This window comes from Piliocolobus tephrosceles, chromosome 5, assembly GCF_002776525.5.
Source record: "Piliocolobus tephrosceles isolate RC106 chromosome 5, ASM277652v3, whole genome shotgun sequence".
NCBI lineage: Eukaryota > Metazoa > Chordata > Mammalia > Primates > Cercopithecidae > Piliocolobus > Piliocolobus tephrosceles.
Window position 1 is genome coordinate 122,686,851 of NC_045438.1, and position 24,295 is coordinate 122,711,145.

At 39.3% G+C, this 24,295-nt stretch overlaps 1 protein-coding gene across 3 annotated transcripts; it reads left to right on the plus strand.

The window, feature by feature from the left end:
- The first annotated feature begins 12,726 nt into the window (after nucleotides 1–12,726).
- Nucleotides 12,727–23,345, plus strand: ENPP5 (ectonucleotide pyrophosphatase/phosphodiesterase family member 5). Of its 3 annotated transcripts, none has more exons than XM_023212954.2 (4): nucleotides 12,727–12,935; nucleotides 15,719–16,582; nucleotides 18,402–18,578; nucleotides 20,746–23,345. In XM_023212954.2, the coding sequence occupies exons 2-4, from the start codon at nucleotides 15,754–15,756 to the stop codon at nucleotides 21,171–21,173; spliced, it is 1,434 nt and encodes a 477-aa protein (XP_023068722.2). In that variant the 5' UTR covers nucleotides 12,727–12,935; nucleotides 15,719–15,753; the 3' UTR covers nucleotides 21,174–23,345. The 3 variants fall into 3 exon arrangements, with proteins under 3 accessions (XP_023068722.2, XP_023068723.2, XP_023068725.2); XM_023212955.2 differs by having other exon boundaries at nucleotides 12,727–12,795; XM_023212957.2 differs by having other exon boundaries at nucleotides 12,754–12,795; nucleotides 16,010–16,582.
- The last annotated feature ends 950 nt before the right edge of the window (nucleotides 23,346–24,295 follow it).

A 24,295-nucleotide genomic window follows, 5' to 3' on the forward strand; every position in this document is an offset into this window, starting at 1 on the left:
CCCATAGGGGAAATTAAATGCCATGAAATGGCCTTAATCATGGGAGTTAAGAAAATTGTTTTCCACAAACTACATAGCAGAATAAAAAACATGGTATGAGGGAGAGAGAATAGCATCTAAAAGGCATAGGATGAGGTCAGAGTTCTGAAAGCACTTTATGGGTGTGGTGGCTAATTTTATGTGTCAACTTGACTGGGTTAGGGATGCCCAGGTAGCTGCTGAAACATTATTTCTGGGTGTGTCTGTGAGAGTATCTCCAGAAGAGATTAGCATTTTGAATTGTTAGACTAAGTAAAGACACTTAGTCTCCAATCCAATCAGGGCTCAAAAAGACCAATTTTCCTCTTTCCAGTCTTTATGAACTGGGACATTCATCTCCTCCTGCCCTTGGACATTGAAGTTCCTGGTTCTTATGCCTTTGTGCCTTTGGATTCCAGGACATACACCAGTCCCCATCACACCCCCTAACCTGGTTCAATTACAACAGAATTGCCTTGTGACAAAGTCACTGGGGGTGGAGGAGTATAAAGTCAGCATTTGTGTGTAAGCCATCTTTGCCATATGTGTCTCTTACACAGAGAATTGAAGTGATTGTGGAAATATGCCCCGGAAATAACAAGAAAGATCACAGGATGCTACACAGGCAGGAGTAGCAAATTCAGGAATATTGTAAATACCAGGATTCTTCTATACATGTACAGGTGGCCCTTGAATTACTTTTTTTTTTTTTTTTTGATTTTATGATGTTACAGAAGTGAAACGCATTCAGAATAAATTATACTTCAAGTACCCATACAAACACTGTTTTTCATTTTCAGTACAGTATTCAACAAATTGCATGAGATATTTGTTACCTTACTACAAAACAGTATTTGAGAGATGATTTTGCCCAACTAATCATTTATATCATAGGCTAATATAAATGTTCTGAGCACATTTAAAGTAGGGTAGGCTAGGTGTATTAAATCCATTTTCCTCTTACGATATTTTCAACTTATGATGGGTTTATCAGGATCTAACCCCACTTTAAGTCAAAAAGCAGCTGTATAGCTATATATCCTGCTTTTCTCTTCAAATATTTTATCATAGGAATTCCCACATATTATGCCTCAGCCTCCCGAATAGCTGGGACTACAGGCGCCCGCCACCATGCCCGGCTAATTTTTTTGTATTTTTTAGTAGAGATGGGGTTTCACCGTGTTAGCCAGGATGGTCTCGATCTCCTGACCTCGTGATCCACCCACCTCAGCCTCCCAAAGTGCTGGGATTACAGGCTTGAGCCACCGCGCCCGGCCAAACATTTTTTGAATATGTGGTTTATAATGGCTGAATAGTAGCCATCATATAAAAATACCAAATGTTCTTAATCATTTCCTTTTATGAGACACTTAGACTGTTTCCTAGTGGGGAGTATTAGTTTTCAGACTATGATAAATATTGTCATATCAAAATCTTTTTGTGCATCTCTGACAGGATAAATTTTTTAAAAATGGAATTGCTAGGTTATAATATGTACTATTGAAATTATTTAATTCTAACAACAAACACGATTTCAAAAGCTAGATACTAGAAAAAACACAACTGACTCTAGATAAGTCTAAAATGTATCTGGCAGAAGCAGACGTGTTAGACAGAAATAGATTAGCCAAAAAAGTTTACAATGCCATGGGGTAGCAGTTAATGTGATTTGCAGAGGAAAAGAAGAGTGTAGGCCATTCTGGTGAGTCAATTAATTGTAAACAGATTTAAAAAGCTTCTGCTGCTTTCAGGTCTATAACCCTATCAAGTCATTCAGACTTTCTAAACCTCAATTTGCTTATTTTGAAAACTGGAGACATTTCCCATGTTCATGCACCAGAATACTTAATATTGTAAACTTGAATGTTCTCCCTAAATTGGTATGTAGATCTGCTGTCATCCCAATCACATGCCAGACCAGCATTTTTATAGAAAAAGAATAGAAAAAGGATCATAGAAAAGCTGATTTTAACATTTATATGAAAAGACAAAGGACCTAGAATAGTCAAAACAATTTTGAGAAAGAGCAGTGTTGGAGAACTCACACTACCTCACATCAAGACTTATTACAAAGCTTTGGTAATCAGGACAGTGTAGTATTGACAAGAAGATAGACAAACAGATCAATGAGCTAGAATTGAGAGGCCGGAAGTAGATCCATACTTATAAAGCAAATTGTTTATGATAAAGGAACCAAAGCAATTTAAAGCAAAGAAAATACCTGTTAACAAATGGTACTGAAACAATTGGCTATCCATAAAAAAAATTTTTTTTTAAACTTAGACTCCTATCTGCACTTACATTCTATTTCACACCACACACAAGAACTAATTTTAAATGGTGGAAAGATCTGTGGATAGGAGTTTGAGAACCTTGAAAGATAGTCTATAGAAATAAGCATCTGCCCTCAGGCGTTAGACTCTAACTTATCCTTAAATGTATCAGGATAACTTAGCGTAGGCTAGGACCTGGCTTTCGGCCCTTCCATTCTATTTATTAAAACATTTAAAGAGAAACCTAAATTAAAAATCAAAAATAAGAGTGCAATTTAAAACTACCTCAAAAAATCCAAAAATCTTTAAGATATACCATTTGAAACAAAAGTGTTAAAAGAGATAGAACAAGAGTTTTATGTAAACATGATAAATATACTTAAAGAGATGTAACAAGCTATTAGTAATAATAAGAATAAAAAATCATTAAAAATGAAAATATATGAGGTATAATAACTGAAAAACTACACCAAAGATGGGATAAAGAAAGGACAGAAACAGCTAAAGAATAAATTCGTGGATTAGAAAATCAGACAAAGAGGCAATCTCTCGGCAATCAGAAGAATAAAGAGATAGAAGATATACAAGTAAGCATATTCCTCTCTGTTCCCATTATGTAGTATCAACCCTCTCCCCTCAAGAAAAGTAGGCTACTTACCCCAACATTACTATAACTCCCTTCTGATCCACTGGCATGAGGAGTCCAAGGTGCTCAGGTGGCAGACCCAGCTTCAAATCCAGTAGAATCCTCACTTCGCTGGTGGAGACATAGCCCTTACTGGGAACGATGTTCTCTAACCTAACAGAGCCTAAGGTTAGAAGATAGGAAGAACAAATTTCACAAATAGGTCACTGGGGATGATCATGTAGGGATCACTTCTATTTCCTTGGTTACCAGACCTGTGTTTTCTAGCCATTAAGGACAGAGCACCATATATCAGTCCTTATTTCAATGCATATACCCCCAAACTGAGGACCATGCTCTAACCTTCAGAATGTGTTCTCAGAGAGGGCCACTTAACTGAGCCTTCAAGTCCACTGCAGCATTCAGCTAGCCAGCTGCTTCTGGGTGATGGGATATATGGTGGAACCAGTGAATCCTGTAATCATTGCTCTATGTCCTTTGCAGCAAAATGTCCCTTATCTGAGGAAATGTTGTGAGATCCCATATTGATAGATCAGGCATGCTGAAGTGTTGATTCATATTTGGGGTAGATGTAACCTCTGGTAAGGACAATGCTGCTGTTTTCCTCAACTGAGGGGTTAGCATCAGTCTCTGAGGCTGACACTCAGCACTGGCTAGATAAGCCCTTTGTGAACTGAATCCCATTCTGTTAGGTGTTTGCATACTTCTATTCATGCCACCATTGAATGCCAACTTGCACTGGTACTGCAATAACCAGGAAGAAATATTGGCTAACATCCACAGGTTTGCTCATCTTGCCCAGCTGATGGCTGAGATCCCCTTCTGCAAAAGAGGCTTGCTGAGCATCACCACAAGACACACAGATCTGCATACTGGTGCCCACTATCTATAGGGCCCACATATCTCTTTCCCTTGCCTCCTTGTCCTCACTCTTCCCATTCTAGTCCTTTCAGGCCCTGAACAAACTAGCCAAATCATTCACCACTACCTATTTCTACCTAAGGTCACTTTTCCTTCCATACAAAGTGGGCAATCAAGTGTGCTGCTCAAAGCTCTGCCCAAAGCTCTATACAGAGATTTTATACAAGTAATAAAGAAGATTATGGGAGCTAGCCCCAAACCCCTCCCAAGACAGTCCTGTGACCATCATTGTTCCGCTCTAAACTAATACTATTTCTTCAAAGCATTCATTAGTAGTGGAATCTCCTAAAAGAAAAGAGCCCATAGCAGCTTAAGGGGAAGGGAAAACAGGGCAAACTGGGAAGGCAGAATGTTATTGAGCATTCAGACATTGAGAGAATAACTCCTCCCCCAAACAAAAATGAGACCTTCATAAAGCATCAATTTAGTGTTTGATTAAATACAAGTTTGTTCCGTTTGTAATGATTTCATGTGCATTTGTGTCATCTCCCTAAGCAGTGTTTCCATTCCTTTGGACTCAGGAAGTATATCTTAAGCCTCCCTGTATCCAGCTTTCTCCGTTCCCATCACAGGGCTAGGATCACAGCAGCTACTCACCTTAGTTTTAAATAGTTTGGAATTGACTGATCCTTACTTAGGCAGTCCAGGGCTCTCACTCTCAGTTCTGTCACAATTGTGCTGCCTTGACTATTGATGCCCACGCTTCCTCCTATAAACCACCCTTCCAGGTTTTCATATCCCTACTCGTGAACCTTTCTACCTTTTATTTCAATACTGAGCAGCCATCCTCAACCAAGGTCATTTTAATTTCAAGGTCCATGTCCACCACGGGGGTGCCCGTCTCTGGATGGCAACTCCAGTCTTGTTTGCTTGTCTCTCTCACACCATTTCTGTTTACTGACTGTTGAAGGAAGAGGCTGTGAGAGCTCCCTATCCCCACATATCCTGATAACAGAAACTGGGCTTAATTACTCCTCTACTGTGCCCTCCACTGTTCTGATTCCACCATTGAGGACCTCCTGGAGAAATCTGGAATCCCCGACTCTGACATGAAGTTCACAGACTACTTGTCAGTAACCCCCAGGGCATGGTTTCTATGGACCTAAGTTTGTGTCAGTCTGAAGATCAAGCTTGTCCCCAGAATGTCTCTCTCGTGTCCCCCCTTTGGGTCTTACTGAGGTTAATGAACAGTCTAGTTCTGCTATTGACTAGTTGAGTGATCTTCAGTGAGTTAATCTCGCTGGGATTTTCTTTCCTGAGCTGGCATAGGAAAAGACTCATTTGTATTTCACAGGGTTATGATAAGAACTAAGTGATATAAGGAGTATGTGTTGCTCGGCACAGTGTCTGCTATTTGGTTAATTAATAGTTATTAATTAATTAATTCATAAGCATTGCTATTATAATTAATAAGCATTGCTGTTATAATTCTAGTAACATTGTTATTTACTCCATTTCATACTATAATACCTTCACCACCCATACAGATCATTTTTCTAGCTTTGCAATTGTCTCTCTGACACCCATCTCTTTTCTACTCTTCCTACTCCTACATACAGTTGCTTAGTGGAGTTGATTTGTTATCATTTTTTTTTCAATGAAATTATACTACACACTCTGGCAAGTTTTGAAATGCCCCTCCATCTTTTTCCCTTGTCTTGTACACCATCCCCTTCACTATTCACTTTGTGATTAACAAAATATTGCAAACATACTTAGAGCATATGACAATGATGTCACCTCTCTAAATGACCAGAAAGTATACATCCATTCACACTAACATGTCTATTTTTTCTGACTCACAGGGCTGTGTTTTAATGACAGGTTCATATCCCAAAATTGGGGTAACACCAAAAACACAACCTAATAAGCTATGCCACACAGTGCATTAGGAATAGGCTAATAGATGTTGCCAAGAAGAAACAAGAAGAGAAATGCTCTCTGCCTCTCAATATGCACTAAACAAAAAGCCAAGGTACTTTACATTTTTCAGTAGAAAGGTCATAAGAATGGGTTAGCCTGGGTATGGTATGACAATGTAGTTTCTGCCAAAGGAGATAGTCAAAGAAGCAATATTAATTTCAATGTCAATTACACATTGATATTAAATAAATGCAAAGTGCTAAACTACTGTGCCACCTCGCACCACTTGTGATTCAGAAATTATCTTCATGGTTCTGGTCATGTCATGCCCCTCCTCAAGAACCTTCAACTGCCCCCCACTGCCCACAGGACTGACCCCAAATTCCTCAGTTTTCCTAGGCCCTCCACAAGCACACCTGGGCCCTCTCACCAGGTGCACATTCTTACAGCCTTCTCTGTTTCATCTACTTCATTGAAATCCCACCATCTTCCAAGGCTCTGCCTCAACACCAGACTCTCCATTCCCACCTCTGCGGTGGAATACCCATGTCTTCTTCAGTCAGAGCTAATTTCTCTGTGCCATGCATTTCTATATCACTTTCATTTGTTCCTCTCTTGTAGAACTTATTCTATTTTTCCCTGATTTCAAATGTTTAGATATGCAGCTTTGGTTAAGCCACCAATTCTCACTGAGCATAGTGCGTGTCCATGAGAAATGAACTCAGTAATGCTGTTGACTGTCTCCAAAATGGATTTCAAAAACTAGCAAGCACAATACGAGTGTAAAATAGAATCATGACTCAATTTTTACCCTATGAATAAATGGACATTTCAGTGATTCCACAGATATTCATTCTCAGTTATATTGCTTGGTTTAAACAGGCCAATGAGGCCTTAAAATGGCCAGTTAACCCTGAATCGTATAATTCAAATCGATAAATTTATATCAAATGTATCACATTTCATTTTATGTTAAGCAAATCACAAATAAACCTGTTTTGTTTTTTTAAAACAATAACAGGTTAAAATCCCAGCTACTCGGAAGGCTAAGGCAGGAGAATTGCTTGAACCCAGGATGCAGAGGTTGCAGTAAGCCAAGATCTCACCACTGTACTCCAGCCTGGGCTAACAGAGGGAGACTGCATCTCAAAAATAAAATAACAGGTTAAATCAGCCTCTTATTTTAAAACAGCCCCATCACCATGACTAGCACAGCTAACTCTGGCCAAAGAACCCCAACATGTAACATGTCCCAGCAAGAATAGATTAGTAGATCAGCATAACTCTTTTCACACTGAATGTATTTTCCTACAAAATAGGGTTCTCATTAGAAAGCAGAGAAGTATATAGGCCAGGAGATTTCCCAAGCAAGGTGTGGGAGGATGGAGTCCTTTGTGGAATCAGACAACAGGTGACAACACGTGTGGAGGAGTGAGGATGAAAGTGACTAGAAGAATAGCAAAGCTCTCAAGGATTTTATACATTATATGCATTTGCGAGATGAAAGGCTATTCAAAATTTTACAAAGGTCAAATCAGAGCACCTTCATAAGCCAGGTTCCTCTGTTGCCTATGACTTCGTACTTCCCTACAGTGATCTGCTGCTTAATGATGGGCAAAGAACAGGACTAGCTTTGAGCAAATTATGAGGGATGCCAGCTTGGAGTTTACTTCCCTTCCTTTTTCTGTTTTCACTTTCCTCTAGAGCTGTCCCCTCTATTTACTAACCTTTAAAAGACAATACCCACCTGCATTCTTCTAAGGGCTTTTCTCCCCAACCAATTATGCAAATTGGAGCAAATCAGACAACCTTAGTCATACACGTGTACATAAATAGCTAATAAATGTGTATATGACATCGCTCCTAGGAGAAAAGCCTTAAGGCTAAGAGATTAATTTCCAATTATGAAATTGCAACCATCCAGGAATTGGGCAGAGAGAACCCTCCTATGACATTACCCCGCCCCTTCACTGCCAAGAACGCCTTAAAGGCGTAAAGCAGTTGCTGCCTGGTTGGCTTGTTCATAAAGATTCATACTTACCAAAGAATTCCTTGGTGCAACCTCAAGCTACAAAATTGTTGCGAAGAATATTTACATTTACATCTTAAATGCAAATACCTAGAGTGGAAACATGTATTTTTGATCTGGATGGAGGACAATATTTTTAGGTCCTCCCCTGCTGCTAGTAAATTTACAGAATTATAATACCCATAAGGAGCCAATAATTTTTTAAATAGTGATGTTAAACTAAGTATGTTCAGGCACCTAAGGGGTGTTATGTGCTTTACAAAGAACTGAGAATGTGGTTTTAAGAAAATGTTTTCACCCCGGACACCACAAACGCATGTGCAGTTTCGTATTTGGCTCCTGAGAATATGTCTTACAAAATAGGCCTCAAACCAAATACCAAAAGACGACTGTCTCTCCTGCTATATTACTTCATCCTGCACTGAGTTAGTTATTCAACAAATGACATTCAGTTATAGCCTAGAAAATATTTGTAGTAGAGACAGGGTTTCACCATGTTGGCCAGGCTGGTCTCGAACTCCTGACCTTGTGATCTGCAAAATATAAAACTTAGCCTGGTGTGGTGGCGCCTGTCTGTAATCCCAGCTACTCGGGAAGCTGAGGCAGGAGAATTGCTTGAATCGAGAGGCAGAGGTTGCAGTGACCCAAGATCACACCACTGCACTCCAGCCTGGGTGGTGACAGAGCAAGACTCTATCTCAAAAAAAAAAAAAAGAAAGAAAAGAAAAAGAAAATAATAGAGTTGCCTTGTTTTGGTTTTGCTTCATCGTTTCCTGACTTCATTCATGAGGCAAAAGGAATGACAACCAGCAGAGCAGGCCTCGTGGAGCTCCTGCACTTGCAAGCGCTCACATCCTGCAGGAAGAACTGGTATGCACCTGTACACACAGGAAAAGGCTACTGAGAGTCAAACACCACTAGCACTAATTCGTGAACTTTGGTGAGGTGTGAGGTATTATCGCAGGGTAGGGTTTTTTATTGTTGCTGCTGTTTACTGAGGTATAATTTCCACACGGTAAAATTAAACATTTTTAGGCACATAGTTCTCTGAATTTTGACAAACTTAGTGGTGTGAGTACAAAAGTAATCAAAATTCTACCACAAAAAAAAAAAAATTCTTTGTGCCCCTTTCTAGCCAATCCCCTCCCCTCACCCCCAGTCCTTGGCAACTGCTGATCTGGTTTCTATTTCCATTGTTTTTCCCTTTCTAGAATATTATATAAACGGAATCATACAGTGTATGACCGACCATTTGTGTCTGGCTTCGTTCACCTAGAAAAATGCCTTTGAGATTCATCCATGTTGTTGCATGCATCAGTTCTGTATTCCTTCTTATTGCCAAACAGTATTGCATTTACAGACACACTACAATTTGTTTATTCACTAGTTGAGGGACATTGGTTTCTAGCTTTTCATGATTATGAATAAAGCTGCTGTAAAAACTTGTTGATAGGTTTTTCAGTGGACATCGGTCTTTGTTTCTCTTAGATAAATATCCAGGAGTGAGATTGCTGGGTTGTATGTTATGTGTAAATTTAACTCTATAAGAAACTTCAAAACTGACTTCCATAGTGGAAGTCTATTCCCACCAGTAGTGTATGATAGTCCAGCAACGTATTATAGCTCTGAATCCTTGTCAGTATCAGATGTTGTCAGTTACCTTGATTTGAGCCATTTTATTAGTAATCCATGAACTTTCGATCTAGGCTGGGCCATAAAATTAAACTTTCTGCTAGTTATATGTACTTGGTTGACTTAAGTGTCCTTCCAAAATACACATTGACCTGGAACCTCAGAATGTGATCTTATTTGGAAGTAGGATCTTTGCATATGTAATTAAATTTAGATGAAGGCATACTGGGTTGAAGAGGGCCTTAATCCCAGTGACTGATGTCCTTATAAGTAGGCCACGTGACACAGGGACACACAGAGGACAGCATCCTGTGACAGTAGAGGCAGAGATTGGAGCTATGCTGCAGCAAGCCAAGGAATACCAGAATCCCCAGCAGCCGTTAGGGCCAAGCAAGGATTCTTCCTCAGAGTCTCGGAGAGAGCGTGGCCCTGAATACATCTTGATTTCAGACTTCTGGCCTCCAGAGCTATGTGAGAATACATTTCTGTTTGTTGTAAGTCACCCAGTTTGTGATACTTTGTTAGGGCAGTCCTAGAACTAAAACACTATGAATACAATTTACAGAATACAACAATACAAATAGGTTTATATTTGACTCATATGAAGCTTTCTGAGGATAAAAGCATGATAATTGTTTGCATAAAATTCATTCTAATTAGTTCAAGCATATTACTGGAAGCCTAATTTACTAATACTCATAGAAATTCTTGGGCTAAGTTTTTGGCTATTCTATAATTCAACATTTCACTCATTGGACTGAACTGCTAATGAGCCAAGATTAGTGAAGACCTCTGTTTATCGTGAATTAAGAGCAGTGCAGAAGCAGAATCCCAGTGGTTCCTATCTGTGGCCATTGAATATGTGAGACCCACATTTTGCAGAACGTTCTACAAAGAATTGGGCGATGAACTTTCTTTTAGTTTAGTCATTTGTGGTATAATGTACTGGAATGCACCTTTAAAGATTTTTAATTGTAAAATTATGTGTTTATCTTCCTTACCATGATGTCTAGTTCTGAAAAACAAGACTTCTGTGGTAGAGCCAGTTTTGGTTGTTTCATAAAGAACAGATCACATTTCAGTTTTAGCACATAGCTCTTCTGGCCCCTGATGAAGAAAATTATACAGCTCTCAACCCCTATTAGACTTCCTTGGGCAGGCAGAGGGATATCCCTCCCCAACCAACTCCAAAACCTTTGAAAGAAAGAAGTTGGTTCTTCTGTTACACTATTATTCAATTATAAACCTACTAATTCAATAACAGAGAATAAAAGAATAGTTACAGTCAATAGCAGGTTGTGGTTTCTGCTGCTAAAACTTTCTGAAAACCTATTGCAAATAGACACTGAGGCAACAGTAACACAGGAGGGCAGGTGCAGATGTGGGAGCAGGAATCCCATATTTTTACATTCATTCCTCTATACTATGTAAACCAGACTTTCTTCCCATGAACAACATAAGGTAATAACAAGCCTACCAGGTGAACATTAGATGTCATTATATGGACTTCTGGGAGGAGGCTGGCACTCAGTGAGCCTCTTATGAGCACTTTTCTGTGTTGTGCACTGTGGTTACCAGCTGTACCATGCCTATTTCACAGGAATAGCTGGTGAATACAGTCATGACTTCCATAAAATTTGCAGAGCAAAGCAGGCTGTCATCCAAACAGAGTCCAAAAATGTTCAGTGATCCGAACAAAAGTCCGGCCCATTTTCACCACTCCTGCTGTCTGATAAGCATTCATTGTCCTTTGAGTGTTTTGGGAGAGCACAGAGTTGACCTATTTTGGGGGACAAGGACTTACAAAGATTGGACCACTCTGTTCCAAGTTTGGGCAATTTCAAAGGACAGGGCTTTGGGGAATTGGAACAACTTGTTCAACTTCATTGTCTTTGGGTCTCACTAAACATAGAAACCAGCCTCCCTCTTAATCCCCATCCCACGTGTTGAAAACCATAAACTCAAGTTACCACGAATAAAAGGCCATGGAAGAGTGCCCAGATGCCCTTCGGGATGGGATGACCCAGTTAGGAGGTAGCAATGTTTGGGGTAGAGATTGTCCCTCTATTAGAAGCAGACAGAGAAAAAGCTATGACCAAAATGTTTGCATGGTTTAATTAAATATCAACAGAAATCTCTATTCACTTTAAAGCTCCAGCGCACCAGACAAGGGATCCAGGCAGGAGCCAAAACCACCGTTGCAGATATGCTCCCAGTTTCACCAGCTAATTAGATGTTAAACTTACATTGTAACAATCAACATGATATTATTGCCTACTGCAGATAAAACTAGAATTGTAATTAGGTCAGAATTCTAGCTGGGATTGTGTAGGTGGACAAATTATTTCAGGATAGTTTGATATCACTGCCATAATTTATGGTAAAGACAGTTGGGATCATACTGGCAAACTAAGTACCTGCCTACACTACCTCAGGTCTAAAAATGCCATTGATTACCCCCAAAAAACTAAGAAAATAATCCACTACAGTACGGAAAAAGACAAAATAGGGGCACTAACACACCAGAAGCACTGAAGGCTTTCTGAAAGAGTAATCAGGTCTGATGTTTGTAGTTTTAATGTTTATTTTGCAAACAAAGGTAGAAACAGAGTCTGGAGCTCAGATGCCACCACCAGAGAGGGTAGCTGTTCAGCCTCTCTCCTGTGCAAATTAACCTAATCCTGAACCTGACTTGGGTTAATTCGCACAATTTCAGGTACCATGCTAGGTATACCACAGATATACCTCAGGGACCTCAATTGCAAAAACCTGGACCACAAACGTTGGGGCTGCAGAGTTGACTAGGTTAATAAATTCTTTCTGAGGTAAAGCAGGTAACACCCACCAATAAAAAGAATGAAACTTCATTGTCCCATTGGCATCCTCTGGTGTGCAGGTGTTCCTCAGAGTAAAATCCATGGTGTGCCCCATCGCCGATTCCTGACAAGGCGGGAGGCGGGGGCCGGGGGGCGGGGGGACAGAAAAAAACCTGAGATAAGAAATCAGAGAACACAAGTCTCTTTTAAACAAAAAACAGTGAATGTTAGAGTACACCCACCATTGGGGTAGCACGTAATAATCTCTCAGCATCACTGACTCCAGCACAGCTGGTCCCCTGGAAGAGGCACTTTGCAGGAAGGTTTTGCGTGTGACCAAGCAATTGGCCACTCCACGCCTTCAGCCTCCCAGCTGGGTCCTGGCCCCCGCGGGTCCCCTCCCCCTCCATCCTCCAAACCCAGGCAGCGCCCGCCCCTGCCCCTGCTGATTGATAGGCCGTGCAGCTACTCCTGGGAGCCCGGCTTTCGTGGGCAACCCGGGCAGAGGGGACTACCTCTGCAGCAGCCAATAGGAGCCAGGAGGCAGGGCGCGGGGGAGCGGCGCGGTCAGGCGCTCCGCTCCAGAGTTAAGCGCAGGTGAGCTCCTGCGCGTTCCGGGGGCGCCCCTTCCTCGAGTCACCTTCCCGCCGTTACCCGCGGCGCGCCAGAGGTAGTCTCCTCCAGGCCCTCCCTCCCGTTGCCCCAAACTAATGCTGACTGAACGGATCGCTGCGAGGGTGAGTCCACGGGTGTGGGTGGCTTCCCTTCCGGGGACCCACACGCCTTCTCCTTGCCACTGCACATTTAAGAAGCCCAGGCCTCGGTGGGCGGGATGACTGGGAATTGGGAACATACCCTACGCCGCGACCCTTTTGGGTGGCTAGGATGGAATTCTGGTGGAGAAGATGGAACCCCTGCCCTTGACTTCTAACCGAGCTACACAAACCTACTCCTCTGCACTTTCCCTCTTCCCTTTAATTGGTGCCCCTTCCTTCTTGATCTCCAAGTCTTGTTTGTGTAGGAAGGGTTGGAGGGGAGAAAGAACTGGAAAGTACTCAAGGAAATCTGGAGCCAGATCCAGGGATTCCACTGTTTTGTGCAGCATTTTGTGCACGAAAAAGAAAAAAAAAAAAAAAAACTGATATTCATTCCCCACCCCTACGTATTTATTTCTCTGTGTCATGGATGTGATGTTGAGTCTTCTTGCCAAACATTCCTAAGCTTTAGACAACACTTAATCTTTGCTTACTTTCGTTGGTCTCAAGAAAGCAGTTTTCTCCTGCTTACACATTTGCCGAATTAATTTGCTAAGATAGATGAAAATCAGGTGTTCCATGTAGTTTATTTTCTCTGCTTTTAGCTTTAAATTACATTTGGTTGCTACTAGCCTTCCTTGTTTTAAAAAGGTGGGAGAGAAAATTAGGGGAAGAAAGGACAGAGAGCAACTACCGTCCGTAGCCAGATAGGTGAGTAAATATATTTGCAGTAACCTATTTGCTATTCCCTGCTGCAACTATTTTTAATGTTCCTTCCAGAATCAGAGTATTGCCATCTAAGAAATCGTTTTTAAATATAACATTTGAGCCATCATCTTGAGAGCAATACCTAAAACAATTTCAGTTTAAGAAATGTCTAGGTACGGTGAAAGCACAGTTTAAAACCAGCAAAACAGAATTTATTGCCCTCAGCCAATACCCACAATGTACATATACCTTGTACTCCTGAAGGCAAAGCAAGCATGCCAAGTAGTTTTTATTTACCTGTAGCTATAACACAGCAAGGCGAAACAGGATATCTTTTTGAAGTTTAAAAATGTCTTCAGGCCGGCTGCGGTGACTCATGCTTGTAATCACAGCACTTTGGGAGGCCGAGGTGGGTGAATCACGTGAGGTCAGGAGTTTGAGACCAGGCTGGCCAACATGGCGAAACCCTTTCTCTACTGAAAATACAAAAATTAGCCAGGTATGGTGGCTGGCGCCTGTAGTCCCAGCTACTCGGGAGGCTGAGGCAAGAGAGTTGCTTGAACCCCGGAGGCGGAAGTTGCAGTGAGCTGAGATCGTGCCACTGCACTCCAGCTTGGGCAACAGAGTGAGACTCCCTCTCAAACAAACAAACAAAAGTCTTCAGCTTAGGAAGATATCAAAAGCCAGTTTCAAGAGATTTATTTGTACAAGTATGGTTTGATCTAACTTTTGCTAGATTTATAAATACCTTCATGCAGGAATGGACAGAAAAAGGCGAGAACAAAAGATCCTTGCTGGATGAAAACTGACAAAATGTATATATCTATTGTTTATCCATACAGCATCTTATTAGCTTTCTCCAATAGAATGAAAGTATTTTAGAAATATACGCAGATGGCCGGGCGCGGTGGCTCAAGCCTGTAATCCCAGCACTTTGGGAGGCCGAGACGGGCGGATCACTAGGTCAGGAGATCCAGACCATCCTGGCTAACACAGTGAAACCCCGTCTCTACTAAAAAATACAAAAAAAAAAAAAAACTAGCCGGGCGAGGTGGCGGGCGCCTGTAGTCCCAGCTACTGGGGAGGCTGAGGCAGGAGAATGGCGTAAACCCAGGAGGCGGAGCTTGCAGTGAGCTGAGATCCGGCCACTGCACTCCAGCCTGGGCGACAGAGCCAGACTCCGTCTCAAAAAAAAAAAAAAAAAGAAAAAGAAATATACACAGATTAGGGGAAAAGTCCAACAACGTTGATTCAGAGATTTAAACCAGGGAAGTGCTTTTACTACACATATTAATGATGAGATTAAATTTTGACAAATTTTAACATTAGGAAAGTCAGCAACAAATTTCAGAATTGTATTTCTGTTAATATTTAGTTTAGAATCTAATTATTTAGTTTAAAGAAGGCTATGATTTGATTATTAATAAATGAATGCAGATTACTTTTCAATAAATATATCTGGATATCACAAATGTTATTTCAAGAAACCAAATTCATCTATATTCCTCTCTCTTTAGTAATACTTCTTTCGTCTGTGATGAACCAAACATAGGGGTTGAAAATAGAAGTGTGCATATTCATATATCTATACAATATATATATGCACCATTATTTGATTTGCTAATGATACTTCATGGTTGTTAGGTTGCCATAGTTGGTCTAGCCATAACGTTAAGTATGTTCACAGGTATTTGACTATAAAAAAGTTTCTGACCAGAAGTCAGAAATCTGGATCAAACTGAAAATGTTTCTAAAAAGTTTTATGTAAATGATGTCATATTCTAAAATGCTATTGAAGAGCTCACTTAAATAATTCTTTTGAGGGATATTTAGATAAATTATCAGAAGTGAAAAAGTTGTTTAAATGCGATTAAACTTATTAGCTTTATTATTCATTTAGCCCCAGGTCTCTTGTCTAATATGGAGTTCTGTGACATAATTCTTCCAGGCTGTGATTTATGATATAACTAGGATTGCTAAACACTGTTACTCTGAGTTTGGGGGAAAGTATACAAAACAAAATTATTGCCATTAATTTCTATGTGTTTATTCTACAGATTATTTTACGCTGAACTGATCAAATACTTTGAAAATGACTTCGAAATTTCTCTTGGTGTCCTTCATACTTGCTGCACTGAGTCTTTTAACCACCTTTTCTCACCAACCACACCAGCAAAATGTTCTACTAGTTTCTTTTGATGGATTCCGTTGGGATTACTTATATAAAGTTCCAACGCCTCATTTTCATTATGTTATGAAATATGGTGTTCATGTGAAGCAAGTTACTAATGTTTTTATTACAAAAACCTACCCTAACCATTATACTTTGGTAACTGGCCTCTTTGCAGAGAATCATGGGATTGTTGCAAATGATATGTTTGATCCTATTCGGAACAAATCTTTCTCCTTGGATCACATGAATATTTATGATTCCAAGTTTTGGGAAGAAGCGACACCAATATGGATCACAAATCAGAGGGCAGGACATACTAGTGGCGCAGCCATGTGGCCCGGAACAGATGTAAAAATACATAAGTGTTTTCCTACTCATTACATGCCTTACAATGAGTCAGTTTCATTTGAAGATAGAGTTGCCAAAATTATCGAATGGTTTACATCAGAAGAGCCCATAAATCTTGGTCTTCTTTATTGGGAAGACCCTGATGACATGGGCCACCATTTGGGACCTGACAGTCCGCTCATGGGGCCTGTCATTTCAGATATTGACAACAAGTTAGGATATCTCATACAAATGCTAAAAAAGGCAAAGTTGTGGCACACTCTGAACCTAATCATCACAAGTGATCACGGAATGACGCAGTGCTCTGAGGAAAGGTTAATAGAACTTGACCGGTACCTGGATAAAGACCACTATACCCTGATTGATCAATCACCAGTAGCAGCCATCTTGCCAAAAGAAGGTAAGGCTGACTGAATGGTGAGCTGAGGCTAGATGTGCATTTGCCCAGTGTGATCAAATGAATAGGGGTTTCTGTTGCTGCGCCTTTAAAGTAGACTTGCCTATGTCATGGTAATATTCTGGGATTTAATCCTCAGACTCTGAAAAGACAAAATCTCTTTTCTCAAAGCCTAATTTTTTTTCCCTTTTTCCTAGAATACTGAAATTGACGCACTCTATATATGTATGGCAGTAGGTTTTAACCATTTTGGAATCATAGAATATGATGAAAGCTATAGCCTCCCTTCTCAGAAAAATTGAGATGGAGAAATACATACAAAACTTGAATACATATACAGTTATTTCATAGAAGCCCCAAAGCGTTTTATAGACTCCTAATTCAGACCTGCTTAACAAGGAAGCTGTGGAGGATAAGAAAGAGGAAGAGCTTTGGTCAATCTGAGGTTTATTTTCCTTATAAGTGTGGAAAGTGATAACAATATCTTAAACTTTTTACAAACATCTCCTGGAATCCTCATACCAAGCCTGTCACCTCAGCATTGTCTCCATTTTAAAGACAAGTAAATGACAGGTAAATGACCTCAAAAGGTTTAACATCCCAAGGTCACAAAATAAGTGACAACACAACTCAGGCATGCTCTTTGACATATTTTATCACCTTGTAGTGTTGGTCTTAGGCATCAAATGAGAAAGCAGATTTCAAAAAGCTATAATATCTCACAAATGAGAATTCCATCCCTCAGAGGGGAATTAGGAGAATCATATGAAACAGCAAATGTTAAACTATGCATGTGTTTTACACACACAGTTTTCAGCAAACAGCCCATTTTTTGTTGTTTAAGAAAATTAGCTAGGAGTGGTTGATCACGCCTATAATCTCAGCACTTTGGGAGGCTGAGGCAGTAGGGTCACTTGAGGCCAGGAGTTCGAGGCCAGCCTGGGCAACATATTAGCCTGGCGTGGTGGCACATGCCTGCGTCCCAGGCTGAGGTGGAAGGATTGCTTGAGCCCAGGAGTTCCAGGTTACAGTGAGCTATGATCGTATCACTGCACTCCAGCTTGGGCGACACGGAGACCCAGTCGAACAAAAAAAAGAAAGAGAGTTGAGAGTCGGAGGGGGGAAAGAGAGAGGGAGGGAAGAGAAAGGGACAAAAGAGAGAGAAAAGGAGGAAGGGAGGGAGGAAGGGAAGGGGAAAGGGAGAAAATTAGGTTAACCCTTCAATTTCCTTTATAAAATTGGAATGTCCTCTTGTGGTTGTGTGGAAGGTAAGGATGAAACCTCAGCAATGGATCTGAAAGACAGGAGAAGGATGAAGGACAGTGCCCAGGTAACTGCATTTGTAGTTACAGGGAGTACTTTGGCAACACCTCCAGTGTTTTTGGATGTTTACATTTTACAAACTGCTTTCCACCTCCAGTCTCTTTTCCCAGCCCTCACCCACCACTCACCATGTTTTCTTGTCTGGAGATTCTTTGTGTCTGCACTTACAGCTACCAGAACCTAGCTATTTTTGTTTGGCTATTGCAGTACCCTAGATATTTTACATAGTGTCACTAATTAATCTATGTGTATATCGAAGTCTATAGAGGTTCCTGGTTCTATGAAATGCCCTTCCTTAATTCTATAAGGTGAACTTAGAACAGAAGATTATTTCGTAGTTTCCCCTCCCAAAATTGTTTTCCCCAAAGGGGAAAAGAATTTTTTCTTATGTTCAGCTCTGTGGCTTTTCACCTCGGTAGCAAGTCTGTTGCCCATGGTTGGTTGGTTGATTGTAGCTATGAGTATTTTGTTCTGAGTGCCTCTCCTCCCTTCTCTTTAGGTAAATTTGATGAAGTCTATGAAGCACTAACTCATGCTCATCCTAATCTTACTGTTTACAAAAAAGAAGAGATTCCAGAAAGGTGGCATTACAAATACAACAATCGAATTCAACCAATCATAGCAGTGGCTGACGAAGGGTGGCACATTTTACAGAATAAGTCAGATGACTTTCTGTGTGAGTATGTTATAGTATTTCTTTCCATTCTGCATTGCTTTTTGCTAAAATACGACAGTTTTAATACATAATACAGCAGTTTGTTGATTGGTATTTTTACTCTCTGTTACTTGAATGTTAAGGAACTACAGTGTTTCAGTACTACCTAGAAATACTGTTTTTAGACATTGGTCCTTCATTTATAAAAGATATATACAAAATGTCCCTTAGGTAGAATTGGGTTTCTATCATGTTTATTGATTAAAAGAAAAGCAGATGCCTGACAATGGCATTTGTAGTGTGTTCGTGACTTATAGTGGCAGATGTGTACAGATACATGGTTTCTGGTTCTTAAAACAGTTTTTACATACAGACAATGGTCCATGACCCAGTGTTCAGATTTTTATGTCTTGTGCAGGTAGCTCTTATATTAGAGGGATTACTCAAAAAAGGACTGCTATCTTTGGCAAGATTTGTATTTTAAAGTTAATATAAATTCAAAGGGCCCTCTAGAAATGGTTTGCTGAACTACAGTTATACAATAGATTAGTCACCTCTATTTTTGATAGAAAACCTTAATAATACTCCAATTTATATTACATTATGTTTAATGATTCAGTAATTAATTAAAGATTGACCACTGCATACCTAATGCCAGAATAGTTAAACCCTAATGCCCCAAAGCAGTGGTTCTCAAAGTGTGTTCCATGGCCCAGCAGCATCCGCATCAGCTGAGAGCTTGTTAGACATGCAAATTATTGGGCCCAACACAGACCTACTGAATCTGAAACTGTGAGGCCCTGGTGAAACACACAAAAGTTTGAGAACCATTGCCCTTAGGCATTCATTATTAAATACCATCTACTTGATCAAGCATTTATGATCAGGGCTACCACTACAAAACAAAGTCCCTATTCATAGGAAAGATTTTACATAAGTCCCAATGATTTAATTTTAAGTCTGAATTTCTAATAAGAAGTGCAATATGAGATAATTATCTTTGCCTTCATGAGTGAGAGTCTAGATCCCAACTTCTCATAGAAATGAACGCAGCAATCATCCAGTCAATTACAAAGTATATAATGACATATTCCCAATGTGACTATTAATTAATGGAATAGCACAGTACCCTGTCAGATAATTACTAGTGATTCAAAAGTTCAGTGTTACTTTTACTTAAATAAACCTAAAAGAATCATGGCATCTAGAATGACTTCTTTAGATACATTTTGCCTGGTAGATTTCAAATTACTTTGAATGACTAGGGGTCAGTTTGTGACTTTTAGAAAAACTGATTTAGGATTTTTTTGAGGGGGACGGGGCAGGGAGTGTTTCTATTGCATAGTTCCCTGTAGCACGTATGGGTATTAGAGATGGATTTACTAGTCATTCTCCTTGCCACCTTTAAGATAAAGCCTGTCAGTTTTCTTTGGGTGCCATCTTAGCAGTAGCTCCTTCGCCTTGCACCTTGATACCATGCTAGGCACACATGCCTTTGACATTCAGCTATTATCAATTTCATATCCATTTTATGTCATTTGATACATGTCAGAAGACCCCCAAGTTTTTACCTTATGTGTAGCCACTCTAAAAGCGCATAATGCTAAGTTGGATCCTGATTACAGGCATCAAAATCAAGAGTTTCCTACTCTCCTCCACTCTGACCTTTGTTTTTTAGTAATAGATTATAGCTGTTAAGTACAGTTTTGATTTTTATGGTTTCTTTTGTTTTTTTTTTTATGTATTGTGTTTCCCCTTTTATTGTGTTCACTGTGAGTTTATTGGCTTCAGAGTAAGACTAAGAGCACCTTTATCTCTTTATCTTTAGAACAATCATTGGAACACAGTAGGTACCCAATAAATATTTGCTGAATATTAGTTTGCCACCAGTTAAAACAAAACAAAACTCTAATTTTTCCCTAACTTGGCTCTGCTTTGTTCTTTACCCTTTTTCCCCTGCTGTTTAAGTCACTGTTGGCCTGTGAGAAAGATTCGCAACCATTTGACTCTTCATTTCCTGAAGAGAATTGTGATGTGGAAAACAGCAGAGATTGTTTGTCAAAGATTATTTTATGTTTACAGTCAAACTAGATAAGATGTGCATTTAAGTTCAGAACTTGACCATACAACAATTATGTCCATTTTAATGCACAGCCGGCTAACTTTTTCACATATTTTCTCTTTACAGTAGGCAACCACGGTTATGATAATGCATTAGCAGAAATGCATCCAATATTTTTAGCCCATGGTCCTGCCTTCAGAAAGAATTTCTCAAAAGAAGCCATGAACTCCACAGATTTGTACCCACTACTATGCCACCTCCTTAATATCACCGCCATGCCACACAATGGATCATTCTGGAATGTCCAGGATCTGCTCAATTCAGCAATACCAAGGACAGTCCCTTATACACAGAGTACTATACTCCTCCCTGGTAGTGTCAAACCAGCAGGATATGACCAAGAGCAGTCATACCCTTATTTCATAGGGGTCTCTCTTGGCAGCATTATAGTGATTGTATTTTTTATAATTTTCATTAAACATTTAATTCACAGTCAAATACCTGCCTTACAAGATATGCATGGTGAAATAGCTCAACCATTATTACAAGCCTAATGTTACTATGAAGTAGATTTGCATATTGAAGTGGATATATCATAATTATGTCAGTGTTTAAAGGTTTCAAATTCTGGGAAACCAGTTCCAGACATTTGCAGAAACCATTAAGCAGTTACATATTTAGGTACACACACACACACACACTCACACACACACACACACACAGAGACCAAAATACTTACACCTGCAAAGGAATAAAGATGTAAGAGTATGTCTCCATTGTTCACTGTAGCAAAGGGACAGATAAGATCCTGCTTTATTTGGACTTGGCACATATAATGTATATATTTAGTAACTTTGTACTATGTAAAGTACCTTATATATTGCACTTTACATTTCTCTCCAGATGGGTACTTTAATTTGAAATGCACTTTATGGACAGTTATGTCTTATAACTTGATTGAAAATGACAACTTTTTGCGCCCATGTCACAGAATACTTGTTACTCATTGTTCAAACTGAATGAAATTTCTAATAATCCCAAATAACGAATGTAGAAATCTATCTCCATAAATTGAGAGAAGAAGAAAGTGATAAGTGTTGAAAATTAAATGTGATAACCTTTGAACCTTGAATTTTGGAGATGTATTCCCAACAGCAGAATGCAACTAGGGGCATTTCTTGTCATATTTCTTTCCAAAGAACATGGTTTGCATTTATTTTTCCCCAAAAGAGAGTCAAGTACTGACAGATTCATTCTAACTATATTGTTTCTGTCATAAAATTATTGTGATTTCCCGATGAGTCATATTACTGTGATTTTCATAATAATGAAGACACCATGAATATACATTTTTTTCTATGTAGTTCAGCAATGGTCTGAATAGAAGTGACCAGGCACCATCTCAGCAATGTTTTCTCTTGTTTGTAATTATTTGCTTCTTTGAAAATTAAATCACTATTAATTACATTAAAAATCAAATTGGATAAAACAATGTTTGTTTTCGTTCTGGTAGCACATAATAACAGCACAAGCATCTTTTAGATTTGAGCATTTGAAGATTCGAAGTTGCAAAAGAGCACAAGCCATATTAGGTGAAATATTGGCCACTCAATCCTTGAAAAGAACTGTGTGGAGCCTGGAAAAAAAAATAAGACCACATGTGAGATGTTTACAAGACACCCAGAACAGTGGTAAAGTGTGCATACTAGAAAAAGGCAGCAAAATAACTCTTTGTGGTAACAGGTATCAAAACATGGGAGCCAAGATGATATAGCCCTATTTCAAGAAATATGTGAATACCCACCTACCAGGTGCTCAGTGGAATCAAAGCTGAATCCAAGTTCACAAATAGACTTCTACTTCTGAGGTAGTACTTTTGACCTGCCTGGTCATCTCAGTCTTTTTCATTCCAACAACCTAAGGCTGAGCTTTAGATTTCTAAGTAATCAAGAAGTTTGGGAGAGGCATGGTATTATTACATGTGGCTTCTTAGAGGAAAGAGGAAGCACTGAAAAGAAAGGCTTTCTCTGAAGAAAATAGCACTTTACAGACACTTGAATAGTATTGTGATTTCATATATATATATATATATATATATATATATATGCACCAACTGGCTAATGAGTAGGTAAAATTGTATAACTATTCCAGAAAGAAAGGACAAATTGGATGTGAAGAACTGAAGTAACATAGTTAAAAATTTAACCAAATTTAAGTGCTTCCTAAAAGTTGGTGAATGTCTTATTTTTTAAAATGATAATACCAGTAAGGAATGTTGGCACATAATTCCCATTTCATTATAAAACCTCTTAATAGAATAGAATCAAATAATTGGAAATGGCCTACGGATTAAAAAGCTGGGAAATTATATGGTAGGTAGCAAACTCCCCAGAAGTATGGACTCTGGATTAGACATCTCAGAATACATGAGCACTCATGTTGGCTTGCTTTTTAGCTGTGAACTTACCCTGTATTATTGAAATGTCAGCATAATGACTGGAAGGTGAAATTGGTCCATTTTTAAGCACTACTATTTTGCTATCTGTCCATTTAAATTAATAATTGCGTTAAATTCATTTTAGAAGGTGCTGTTACATTAGTAAGAAAGTAAATTCACATATGAATATTTGATTATCAGATGGTTTATTTACAGATACTTATTTTCCTATAAAATAGGAGAGTTTACCTGAAGGAAAATAAAACTTTAAACTTTTCTGGGAAAATCACATCACTTATCATTGACATCTCTTTGTTGTTGTTTTGTTTTACCTGCATGTCTTCATGGTCAAGCTTTGTATGCAGTGAACTCAAAATTAGCACATGGAAATAAAAGACTAGCTAATCTTACTAACTGTAAGAATTTTAGAAAGATCAGAGGAATGGAACTTCTCCTGTGCCCCCATTTTTTTTTTCCAACATCCTCCTACATCAACCATTTTGTAAAGTTTATTAATCGTTAGGATTTTTTAAAATTCAGTTTGTATTTTACAATTTCTTCTCCATCACCCGCAGTTTAAGTTTAAATTGCTTTTCAAAATGCCCTGTGACCTTGTAAGTATCCTATTATTAGTCTTAGTTTCTTACAAGCACCTATTATTTCTAGAAAATCTAATGAAAGACCCCAGCTTTCACATTTTTTTTGTTGTTGTTGTTTTTCATTAGCAGAAAAATATACTTGATAATCATAGAGTTAGGAAAGCTCTAAGGGATCATCCAATCCTTGATTTAACAAAAGCTCCTGCAAAGTTGTGAAATTTGCACAACATATTAGTGCCAGAGCTGGAGGCAGGACCCAGGTTCCGTGACTGAGTTTATACTCAAAGTCAAGCTGCCGTCTAGGTTGGTTTGCTTCTGGTTCATCCTAAGGTAGCCCCTTGAGATCCTACCCCTAGCAGGAGGTGGTTAACCGATGTTCCCACCCATGGCAGGTTCTCTAGTCCATCTTTTTACATTCAGCTATACAAGGCTTATAGCTTTCTTCCAGATTGGCCAATGCCCAAGAGCAATGCCCCAGGACAAAAGAGTCCTGAATGCTAGACTCTTTTAGGATTTCAGTCTTCTTTGAATGTCAGCCTGGTAATTCCTCATAACCTTGTGGGCAATTTGATTTTTTTTAAAAAAAGACGTTTTAAAATACATTTTGACTTCCAATCAGGACAGAATAGCGTGGTCCTGC

Bases quoted from the DNA above. Each gene is read 5' to 3' on its own strand.
- ENPP5 (XM_023212954.2), top strand. From the start codon at position 15,754: ATGACTTCGAAATTTCTCTTGGTGTCCTTCATACTTGCTGCACTGAGT. The intron at 16,583-18,401 runs GTAAGGCTGACT...CCTTCTCTTTAG, and splicing joins AGCCATCTTGCCAAAAGAAG to GTAAATTTGATGAAGTCTAT. The intron at 18,579-20,745 runs GTGAGTATGTTA...TTCTCTTTACAG, and splicing joins TAAGTCAGATGACTTTCTGT to TAGGCAACCACGGTTATGAT.